General features: G+C 33.5%; 1 protein-coding gene across 2 annotated transcripts in view; it reads left to right on the forward strand.

Moving 5' to 3' along the window:
- LOC134233707 (cyclic nucleotide-gated cation channel alpha-3-like) overlaps positions 1-12838 on the forward strand; it is a 65399-nt gene that overhangs the window by 50359 nt on the left and 2202 nt on the right. For both annotated transcript variants that reach the window (XM_062715702.1, XM_062715701.1), the window contains exons 3-4: positions 2094-2239; positions 10506-10717. In XM_062715702.1, the coding sequence (XP_062571686.1) occupies positions 2094-2239; positions 10506-10717 (358 nt within the window). The remainder of the gene's footprint in view (positions 1-2093; positions 2240-10505; positions 10718-12838) is intronic.

Raw genomic sequence — 12838 nt, forward strand, 5'->3', positions numbered from 1 at the left:
ACAAGATATTTACCTGCATTAAAGATAGAAATCGGATGATATAAGGTAAATCTCATGCATCTATATAAAGACATGTACCACCAGGCTTTGTCTGAATTTACCTTAAAAATATTAATGATATTTATAAAAGAAAGAAGAATAAAAACATGCCGTTGTCCTTGAACATTAAACAAAAAAAAAAAACTTAATGTAATCTAAAGTAATCATAAGTAATAATGATTACATGAAAGAAAAGTAGTCAGATGTAATTGATTACTTTTAAAAAAATTCTGTAATCAGCTTGTAATCGATTACTTTTAAAATCCAAAGTAATTGTGATTTAATCGATTACTTTGGAAAGTAATCGAACCCATCCCTGGTCCATATATATAAATGTAGAGTTGAAGGCCACATCAAGTATTTTCTTCTTCTCATGTATAAGATTTTGAATAAGTCTGCTTCATATGAATACCTACATGTAAATAGGTCTGCTAATAACTAGCGCAATTGGTTCCAAGGGGAATTCTCACATATTGTTCGAAGACCTGGTCTCCGAATACTACATAGATATTGTCAATCAGAAACAAAAACATCATTTTGATATAAACTTCAGGGGTATACTCTTGTGTACAATCAAAGTGCCGTTTAGCGACATAATTTTGCAAAAGACCAATACGACAAGCAGGAGGTGCATGTTTTTGTGTATTGTATTTTAAGAAACGATATGACTACAGGTTCTACCATAGTATTTTACTGTCACAAGTCCTTTCTATACATCTTTTATTTTTCTTTTCGATTAAGTTTTTTGGTCTTAGCAATAACATTCTTTTAATTACATAATGGTATCCATTTTTTATCCACTCTCCTACACCACAATAAAATTTATAAAATCCTCCACAAAGTCTATATCACGTAGAACCCTTATGCACCTTCTATTCTGTGTTCTTCGACAGATATTTGGGATTTCAAATTGCAAATGATGACTTCGCCATTATACTAATATGGGAGCGGAGGTATCGTTTTGTGAAATCGGTTCTCAAAGTATTTTTTGTTTTATAATTATTTTTTTCTTTCATGGATTAGGTTTTTGTATGCTTAAAGAGAATTCTGGGTAGGCGGAGAGCGTTTTATTAATTGTTGCTTCTTCAACATAGCTAGGAGACATTATACAAGGGCGTCATGACATTCTGTGAATTATTGCAGAATTTTAATATCCCGAGGGCTTTTATCAATGCTTGGGGATACTACGTATAACATTGTCAAATATGTTAACAAATTTGTTACTGATGCTGTCATAAATCGTACAAATCATTTTCTGGGTGTTTCATTTGAATATCATTGATTTGTATTTATAGCACATTAGGAGTAATGCAACACCCAGAGGCTAGGTTAATACAACAAGCAGATAATATGGTTTCATGAGAGAAAGTTCACGTTTGGTTTAGTAAATCTCCTTCTAACATACAGTACTCTAGAGTTCGGAGTGAGAGTTGGTCCTCTCAGCGTGGGGCATGGAACGCAGTCCTTTGGATAAGAACATACAAACCGAGGTCCTGTGTCGCAATAAGTACTCACACAAAAAAGATCCCTCACTGCTCAATGACCGTAAAAGTACAGAGTATATATGTCTTAAACTTGCAGCCCTTTGAAATTTAAATTCAAAGAAATTCCATGCTTTAAAATACTATTAGTAGTTAACAATAGAAAATAATGAAAAATAAGAAAGTGTTTGGTAGGGAAAGGGTATTTTATTTCATAGTGATAGTGCGATGAAAATGTACATACTTAAAAGATTGTAGGTTAACGCGGATTGTGTCAAATGCGTCTCAGAGGTTTTTCAGACATATATCATGGGCATGTTCTTTCGAGAGTGAACAAATAAATACAATAAACGGATACACTGAGAAAGAATACTGATAGATCATCGGACTTTTGAACTCCACAATGGACACTGCGCCTGAGTGTATTTCTTTTTGGGGGTGCATCCAATGCATTTATTTGTGATCTGTTCATGTTTTACTTATTTTTTGTTTAGAAAAAGCCAAATAGGAAGAAAGAAACAATCTTGATTGTGAAATTAAGTTGGTTGAAAACTGGATTCGGAATCATTTCAGGTGATAAAGCAATGGGCCTCCGGACGATGGCGGTCGCGCACCCTCCCCGCTCGGCCGGATTCCTTCTTAGAGCGGGTGGCAATGGGAGGAACAGATGTAAAAATTGCTCAATCAGACAGAAAAGTCAGGAAACCGTCCGATATCAGGTAAGGAACAGGTGTTGAAATAACTTGAGATAGAAGTCCTGTTTAAGGTGAGGCCAGACACTGAGTCGAATTCATTCACAATTCCTGATAAAATCTTAATGTATTAAAACATGTTATACTTCATGGAAAAGGGTGTGCAATGATAAAACAGACTTCTTGATAATTTTTGAATGAAAAAGAGTAGCCTATATATTTGTTGTTTTAAATGATTATTTATAGACATTACTTTTTTGAACTAAGTGTTACATTATAATGCCAGTAATTTGTATGTCGTTCTTTGATTGGAGTGTTCCTTATCTGGTAAATATAAGGGTTTTTTTTCAAATCCGAAAGTTTTTTGTCTCTTGGCTTATACTACCTCGGACTTTCCAAGTATAGTCTTAATGCAGCTAAAACAATCCGTCTTTTCCTTAAACTTCAATATGCCAATGAAGGAATAGACGCGGTTAAGATAAGTAATATTCTTAATCACAAAAGGGTCCAGTTTTGTATTCCACCATATTTCAAGTTAAAGACTACACCTTGTATTTCCTACAAATATACATCGACCATTCTTACAAACTTTTCAAGCACAAAAAGACTCTACATGGTCTGGATATCGAGTATCTGAAACATCTTCCTCCATCGTGTTCATGTTCTTCTTCGCCCTATAACTATAGTCCTGCTGGACACGTTATTACAGGTGACGTAAATATGGTTAATAATGAAGACCTTAGATCATTTATTTTACAAGGTCCTAAATATAGGGAACCCCAATCCTTCAACTGGCGTCGTAATTTCATAAATATCATGGATTCTGCTGAAGATTACGCCAGACGATGGGCCAGATATGAAAAAGAGGACGTTGACACTTTGTCAGAATGGATTAAATGTATCAGGTCCATGTAAAAATTACGTATTAAAAGATTGAGGGGCAATATGAAAACCATCTATCCTTCTGTATTCAACAATCCAGAAAAGAATTAGATAGATTAAATGATCAGTACGTACTGGTCTCTGCTGACAAAGCAGGTAACAACATTGTCTTCCTTTGTAAGGCTCATTACATGTACGAGGGGTTATCAAAAAGTTCGTGGACTGAGGCTATAAAATTAGTTCTATGTAGTCTGTGCTTTCAAAATTTATATGAAACATAAAACAACAAAAAATAAAGAAATGTTGAAAATTTTAGCCTGATACGTTCATTATTTGCCGAATTATTAAAAAATCAAAACGACATTATAGGATCACCCGGCGCTGTCGGCGTTTATTTTCTTGACGTCCAATAACGTCATTATTCTTTTAAATGTCCACTTCTTCTACCTCATACACTTTTTTGATGAGATTCCCTGGAGCTGAGTAAGGACTTAAACCCGCCTTGTTTATATGACTTTACAATGCCATGAACAGTGGCCTTCAATGAGTATAATATTCCAAATGGATTAACACATTGGGAGAGATCCTCGCTTGATTGTGCCGGCATATTTTGCTTTTGGGAGTTCAATATGTACAACACATGATCAACGTCATTTTTTGACGTGATTGATTTTTCACACCTTGACTGCAAATCGACATAAACCGTGTATCCCTTTTCTCCCTAAATCTATTTTGACATTAAAAGACAAGTACTCTGGATGCATATTATTACTCTGTAGCCAGTTTCAATATATTTTAGGTCTATACCAGTTTTTTCAGGGGCAAAACTTTATAGAATATTGGAAACGGAACCCCCCCCCCCTTTTGACGTCATTTTCAAGGCCTCATTTGTTTGGACATTCCGTGTAAAATTTACGATGAAATTTCATAGAACTTTCAGAATTAAGTGAAAATTTCATATTTTATGGAACAATTGTGTCCCAACACATACCTGAATTAACTGGATTTTTGGATGTCAAATGATCATATCAAAAGAGTTTTTCACATTAGCACATAGGTCGCAAAAACGTCGTTTTCGAGGTTGCGCCGCCTGGACATACCATTGCTTATAAATACATTACTAATTTATTATAAAATAAAATTTATGTTTATGGTTTAAACTCAAGATAGAAAAGGTGATGCTAACTTGATATTTTAAAATTCATTGGTGTGCCTAAAGCGGTTTTAATTTAATGACGCTAGTCCACGAACTTTTTGATAACCCCTAGTATATTAATTCTATTTTAGAAGAACTTTGATTTAATTCTACAAGTGGTAATCCAACTTATACTCATAGTTCCCCTTCTAAGGAAGAAATTCTTCAAAATCATATGTCAGTTTTTAATATCTTTAATATTCCAAAGAACCAAAATGAATTTGAACTACCATATATATATATTGGATTCCAAAACTTCATAAGAATGCATACAAACAAAGGTACATAACGTGTTCCAGTAAACGTTCAACCAAGCCTCTTTCTGAACTCCTTACTAAGATATTAGCAGTAGTGAAGGAGAAACTTCAAGAGTACTGTGCAACAATGTACTATTTAAGCATTGAATTCATATTTTTGGATGTCTTCGGTCCTATAACACACCTGGCCGTGCCGACAAATTGAATACCGCGCGTTAGCGCGGTATTATAAATTTGTCGGCACGGCCAGGTGTGTTATAGGACCGAAGACATCCAAAAATATGAATTCAATGCTTATATTTACATTCTCTAATTTTCCTTCTTCATAATTGCTTATTTCGTTAATCTTAAATGTGAATTTAGCGCCCTTCAAAACTGCCGTGGTTAATAGATGTAAGAGCCGTTTGTGACGTCAAATGACGTTAAATGACGTTGCAAAGTTAAATAACGCAAACAAACATTGCGAGGAAAAAAGTGACAAATTAATTCATAATGCACATTACGTTAATTTTTAAGTTAATTTTTCAGGGTTATAGTTTTTCATTAAATTGAAATAAAACATTTTATGTTTTTGTGTTCCTAGAATATAGAAAATGCATATAGTTCCTACTGTGTATTCTAACGCGCGGTGACATGGTTTCGCGTGTGTTATAGAAATTTGAACGTCGTAGTTTTCTAATGGATTTCATAAGGAAAATTACACTGAATGTAAATATTCAGATGTGGATGCTTTTAAAAAGTTCCAAGGAACTTTTGGACAATTTGAAATCACAAGATTTTACCAATATCAACAGCTTAAAAACTTACGATTTTTCAACCTAATACACAACCATTCCCCATGATAAATTAAAGTCCAGGCTTTTCAATATCATTGACAGCTGCTTTTTCAATTTAAATGGAACTCGTAAAATTACTTACTTGGTCACTGGTCATTTGCAAAATCATTTTGTTTAAACACATTCTAATTGCACACACAAGTACTCTGAAGTTGACATCAAAAAGATCCTTGAGTTTCGGATTGACAATATGTATGTTGTTTTTGATGACCAGGTCTTCCAACAATCTATCAGAATTTTTATGGGTACCAATTGCGCTCTGTTATTAGCAGACCTATTTTTGTATTCATATGAAGCAGAATTTGTGCAAAATCTGATGCGTGAAAAGAAGAAAACACTTGCTGTGGCCTCCAACTCAACATTTAGATATATCGACGACGTATTGTCAATTAACAATTGTAATTTCCATTCTTATGTCGATACAATATATCTCGGTGAGCTTGAGATAAAAGATACAACAGAGTCTGACACATCTGTTTCATACTTGGATATTTTACTTGAAAAAGTCGTTAATTGTAATCTAACAACCAAGTTCTATGGTAAACTTGATGACTTAAACTTTGCTATCGTCAACTTCCCTTACATAGGCAATATAACTTCATCAACTGCATACACCATTTACATATCTCAGTTGATTGGATACTCAAGAGCATGCTCTCCGTATGAACAATTTCTAAAACGAGGTGTACCGGTCACGGTAGTTAGTGGTAGAGTGTTCGCTTCGTGATCTGGAGGCCCGGGTTCGATTCTCGTTCGCGGCGCTGCGTCATACCTAAGACGTAAACATAGGTAGTGACTGTTCCTTCGCCAAGTACTCGGCACTAGAAGTGAAAGTCACGGGTCTTTCGGATATGACTTTAAAAATGTAGGTCCCGTGTCATGGTATGCGTTGGCACGATAAAGAAACCTCACTGCTCAATGGCCTTGAGTGCCAAGTATAAGTCTAAATTTGAAGCCCTTAACCGGCATAAGGTGACGTCTCTATAAGAGTGAAAAATAAGATAATATACAATCAATCTAAAACGAGGTAAATTATTGACAAACAAGTTGACGAAACAAGAATATTAGCAGTGTCGTCATCATTTCGTATATACGAGGGGTGATCAAAAAGTTCGCGAACTATCTGTATATCTACAAAACCACATTTCAGATTATATAAAAATTTTGTACACACATAGCCATACACATGGTCTATGAATAGAATATGCTAAATAAAGTTTTGTTCCTTGATTGTGACGTCACAACGTGAAAATAACGTCACTATGTAGTTACTTATGACGAAAAATGGTTGTCTCACTCGTTCTCGTTCAACAAACGACTGTAGAGTTTATGGTATATCATGAAAATTCCTTTAAAGTAGAGTATGATAATTTGTACACAGTTTATTAAGATAAATGTCTTCCTATAAATTCAATAAATGATTGGATTGGTCTTGTTAGTGAAGGAATGCAGATGGTTAAAAATGATACTTGTTTTGTTACCTAGTGAAAGCAAGTTTGAAAAGAGATGTGTTTTTATTAAGCAATTTGCTATCAAAGACTACAATTTACACTTTGAAAAATACTTGAATATTTCAACAATAATATACTTATTAAATACCTAAGCTATCGTTAACTTTAGATTTTAAACATAATAGATATGATAAAAAGGCACCCATTCACTATCCACCTTGAATAAATGTCTCTTACAAGAGAGAATATTTGGGTTTTAATGGTCGCCTTGCTTATTTTTGAAAAGGAAATCCTTATCCACCAATTCTGTTGCCGAGATTTGACCATTTCTAACAAATGAACTGTTTTTGTTTTAAAAATTAACTTACATGGAAAGAAATATAAAACTCAGAAAAATCTTTCAGCTTTTGTGACAGAACGCTACGGAGGGAGTCACGTGACCGCCTATATCACGTGATTCGCGCATGAGCAGAACGGTGGCAGATGTGCATTAAAATACTAGAGAGGACTAATTTAAAATATAATCAACACTGAGATCAGTTATTGTTTCTTTTATGGAAGTTATTCAATTAGTTCGCGAACTTTTTGATCACCCCTCGTATATAGGAATATTCCCAATGCGAAATCAGCCAAATTTGAAGGCGAATGTTATACACCTACAGATAATTCCGTGAAACATATGGAGATAACGGAACAGTATTCAAGCTCAAAAAACGATAAAACAATCCAATAATAGGAGCAGAGCAAACAAGTACCTCCAAAACATCGGAAGTGGGATCAGATGCCATGGACACATCTGTTTCATACTTGGATATTTTACTTGAAAAAGAGGCTTATGGTAATCTAACAACCAAGCTCTTTGATAAACGTGATGACTTTTTCTATCGTCAACTTCTCTTACTTATGCAGCAATATACCTTCATCACCTGCATACGGCTTTTATATATCTCAGTTGATTTGATACGCGAGAGCATGCTCTACGTATGTACAATTTCTACAAGGAGGTGAATTATTGACATACAAGTTGATGAAACAAGAATATCAGCATTATCTATGTTCTATGGTCGATACAATGACCTTGTCAGCAAATACAATTTATCATTGAATCAAATGCTGACTGAAGTTTTTTTTTCATACAAATTGTTAGTCCAGTACTTATATACTGAATTGACGACGAATTTTCCAGTTATATCCCGATCACGACAAGGAGCACACGGCGGGTGTGACTGGTCGGCAGGGGTTGCTCATTCCTCCATGGCACCTGATCCCACCTCTGATATTTTAGAGGTCCATGTTTGCTCTGCTCGTATTTTGTATTGTTTTATGGACTTTGATATTGAATACTGTTCGTTATCTCCATATCCTTCATTCTTAGCTAATAACGACGTTTCTGAATTCAGTTTTTAAAAATGTTAAGAATAAAACTGGATTCAATACGTTAATTAGAACGATAATCTTATGCAAATAAACGTTTGAAGTGGAAAGGAATAAAATCGTATCGTCTTCATCAGTGACACAACTTTTTAGGTGTAAATAATGAGACTCGCTTTTTTCGTCTCTCTCCACTATCTCGATGGAGCTTGACATCTTGTGGACATAAATTCAGCAGAGTTTGTGTAAATCATGGTGAATTCCATTAAAGTTTGAAGTATGACTGGCAGCATCTTCAGTAAATCAGGCCAATGTGCTCCTCAAATTAAGTATATGTACAAGATATAAATCTTAACCCATCATTTCCATTAAAGGGGCTTCACAGACACTGACAGTAAATCTGGATTTTAGGATGATACAACCATCCTCTAGGCCATTGTCAGCCGCCCCAGCAATAAAATAAAATCTACGACTAGGGCGCTTCAACAGCACTTCAGAATTTAATTAATCAAGCGATTTAATGCAAATCCAACAATTTGGTTTCACTGTCGTAGGAACACCAAAGAAAAGACGGTGGAAGTGAAGGTTTGTCATTGTATCGATCGGGTCCGGGGTTAATCCATCATACCTTTCAGTCAACAATTTCACTAAGCAGCAAGGAAAATAGGCTGAGACGGGAAATTAAAGCTCCTGAAGCGGAGTCAATCGCTGCTATTATCATATAAAATATACATCCACCGGTCTTCTCTCTATACAAAACGGCCGATTATCGAAGAAGAAGGATTGCTCAAGGAAATACAAGTTTTGTAACGAAGCCTAATGCAATATTCCCTTTAAACACATCTAAATACTGCTAACGAAGATGGGTCAATGAAAGCACCAGAAGTAAAACTAATAATCTAATGAAAACTGTTTTTCAAGTGACACAGACTCATACTTTTTTCGATGTAAAAATTCTTTTGTATATTATCCTCCTACATACCCCGGTACTTAAAGGGACATGGGCACAGTTTCAACAGATTTTTTTTAAATACCAATTTTAATGTTTACAATTCCTAATTAAAGCAACCTCAATGATCAGCAATAATTTGAAAATCATTTGTCGATTTAAAAAGGAGATACAGAACTTAAAATTCTTCATAATACATGTATATAAACATGGCTCGTGCCTTGATTTTATTTATATATAGAAAATATCATATGTTTAACAAAGTGAGATTCAGTTAATCACTAGAAACTGTCTAATGATATTTAGAATTAACTTCTATATTGAAAAAAATCTGCCTTGAACGAGCATATATTAGTCATATCACCTAGGTTAACAAAAACACTGCACGGGGCTTGTTTACAAAACAAAGGTTTGGAGCTCTAAATCTGTCTTGTATCTCGACGACTGAAATTCAGATTTTTGATAATCATTAAAGATACCATAATTAAGTATTTGTAAACATAAAAAATAATGATAAATTATTAACTGAAATTGTGTGCTTGTCCCTTTAAATTAAAAAGGAAAACTTGGTTCATGTTTGGCAACATTTTATACTAGCACACTGTATATTGTATTTCTTTCTGTATCTGCAATTAGATGATGATTGTTAAAAAAAATTAATCTTTAAATATATGATAAAAATTCTTTTGAGTCAACCATTGTTAGATTTGTTTCACTTAACAATGGAACAAATCCAATTTCATTACTGATTTTACCGATTGCTGAATGACATTTGAAGGTTCCAAACTATGAATTATTTATCATCTTTCATAACTCATTAAGCGTCTCTTGATACTAACACCTCTGCTCTAGTCAAACATCACGGTTTGACGTTTGTAAATCGTTATTTTATTCTATTTGGTATCATATTTTCTTCTACCATGATAGTATTTTTTTGCAACAAAAAACATTTCTGCCGTCTTGATAAAATAACCACAATATACTTCAATGCATTTGACTTTTAAATGCTCATGAATCATTCTTCTGTTTAAAATATTGTATGTATATTTTAAAAGAAATCTTATTTTGATAATACATATGTGCATATGCACGTATTTGCTATTTCATAGGCAAATAAGTCTGTGAGTAGCTGAAGCCGATCACAAAAAATATATATTATGGATGAAAAATGTTTGAATACTAAAATACAGTGAAATTAAATCTACAGAAAAAATATATTTTTTAAATTTCCATAGTCCACAATCATACTTACCTGGTACATATACCTCTTTAAAATCAATTGTTTTAGCACACTCAAGTAAATAACAATGACATGGTTCATTACAGCGCGTCTTTTGTACTATATTTTACAGGTATTGGAAGACTTTTGTAGTAGACCCTTCACAGAGCTACTACTATCGTTGGTTGTTTGTCATCTCTCTTGCCGTCATGTATAACATCGTTATTGTCATCGCTCGGTCTGTGTTCGCCGAGCTCCAGACCGAGTATCTGGCTCTCTGGATGGTTTTGGACTACCTCAGTGATTTCCTCTATATAATGGATATGATTATATCCATGCGAACAGGTAAACATAAGTATTACACTATGTAGTATTATAATTATATAGATATTACATGTAGTTGAGTGTAACATTGAAAATTTTCACCCCAAGAAAACCAATGTCAGCCGAGGCGCAGCCGAGGTTGACAATGGTTTTCAAGGGGTAAAATTTTCAATGTTACACTCAGCTACATGCAATATTTATTATATTATACTGAATGTTTTATACAAATACATATAACAGTGAACCGTGCGCGCATAAATTCTGCGCAGTCGCTATTTTTTGGAATATCACCGTTGTCAAGCACTGTTGACTGTTGCTCTGCTAAAGGGCGTGGCTTCATTATTCAGCTGGTAATAGTGTTTTTTAACAAATGTTTCTCGACCAATCAGATTCAACTAATTTTAAATGAAAGTATAATATTTACTGATATTACATGTACATGTATACTTACATGTTAACCAGTTGATTTGTTTTGTTGAGAAGCATTTGTTTACGCCTTCCAGCGTGATACCACATAGCAACAGTCAACATTGCAATTCTGGAAGATGCTGAATGCACAGACTTTATGCGCGCACGGTTCACTTTAATATGAACTTGTTTTTTAAAAAATCAGTACAATATAATAAATATTGTACGTAGTAGCGAATAACATTAAAAATCTACAACCCAATGCTATGGTTAACGAAGTCTGTGGCTTGGTCGACAGTGGTTTTCTTGGGGATGAAAATTTTCAGTGTCGCTCTTAACTTCTAGCAAAGGCAATGTTGTTTTGAAAAAAATAGAAACTGTTTTGAAGTCAAGATCAGATAAAATTCATACATTTGACCCATATCCATTTTTTAATCGTTAATTTAGTTTAACAATGCCTCTAAGTTATGTTTTTGAAAAATCATAACAAGTTTGTTCTTTATACGATTTTTGAGCAAAAACTTGATATTTACTAAGTTTTAATAATTTAACCATATTTTCTATTAAATATCAAAATCAAAAAGATCTGAGTAAATTGATACAAAAATATCCAAAGTGATCATATGTTTATATATTAGTCAAAGGATGTAGAACTCTAGACAAATGCCTTTGATTGCAATTCTTCCAATTTTGTCAATCATGGATTCTTTTGGAAACGTTTATACTCTAATCTGTATTTCCTGTCTACATCGCCCCCATGAAAGAGTACAGAAGTGTAACCTATTGATTCAATAATGCTGCTCATATCCAGTTTTGATTTTTTGTAATCATTTTCAAAGATCCAAGAGAATATTTATCATTACATTGATTTCTAGATCTTCGGTTTCATAAAACACAGCAGAGTGTCATTTAGAAAGGAATGGTTCAAATACGTTGTTTCTCATAAAGGAACTTTTTCTATAATGAAATTTCTACTACATATACATAAATTATATATAAAGGGAATATATGTACCTGTTTTCTTTAACTTATTTCTTTTCCAAAAAAAAAACATGACAAGTAATTTAAGCACCAGTAACTTACAGCGGGTTAGACAGGTTTGTTCACAACCAAAGACAACTGTGATCCCGGTAACCACTATACAAAGCTAAAGTTTTCATGGCTTTATGAACGTTTATGAACCATTGAAGCATTTAAGCTTTTTTGGCAAGTATAATCATGGGATATTCTTGATACTAAGCATAAGTTCGCCTTCATCTTGCAAACTGAAACAATGATAATTTGGTTGTTAGGAATTTCTGCCTCCATGGCAACGGTTATTAATGTTGAAAAAATATATATACTTAATCCGTAATTTATTCCTCATTAACTACTTAGTATGCGAAATTATTTTTAATTGAATATTTGAATGAACTTCAAATACAATTAAATATCCATGGTTTCTAGGAACAATGAAAAAAAAAAATCAGCATTTGTTTTATCCTGTTATTCCTCCTTACATTTCATCTGATTTAGATTAAGGTGGAATTGAAGGCTAGTTTTAGATTTGTGATTTATAAATAACCATAAAAAAAATTAAGAATTTTTTTCACTACAATGGTATGTATCCAAGGAAACAGGTGTCATCATACCTTGATAATTGATTTTTTATACCTTATTTCCATAACAATGTTATATATTTGTGTCATCTTCTTTAATATTGTTTAAATAATCCTATTTCATTTTTTTTTAAAG

This window comes from Saccostrea cucullata, unplaced genomic scaffold (assembly GCF_032062105.1).
Source record: "Saccostrea cucullata isolate Sc308-1 unplaced genomic scaffold, CSIRO_AGI_Scuc_v1 ctg145, whole genome shotgun sequence".
NCBI classification, from domain to species: Eukaryota; Metazoa; Mollusca; class Bivalvia; order Ostreida; family Ostreidae; genus Saccostrea; species Saccostrea cuccullata.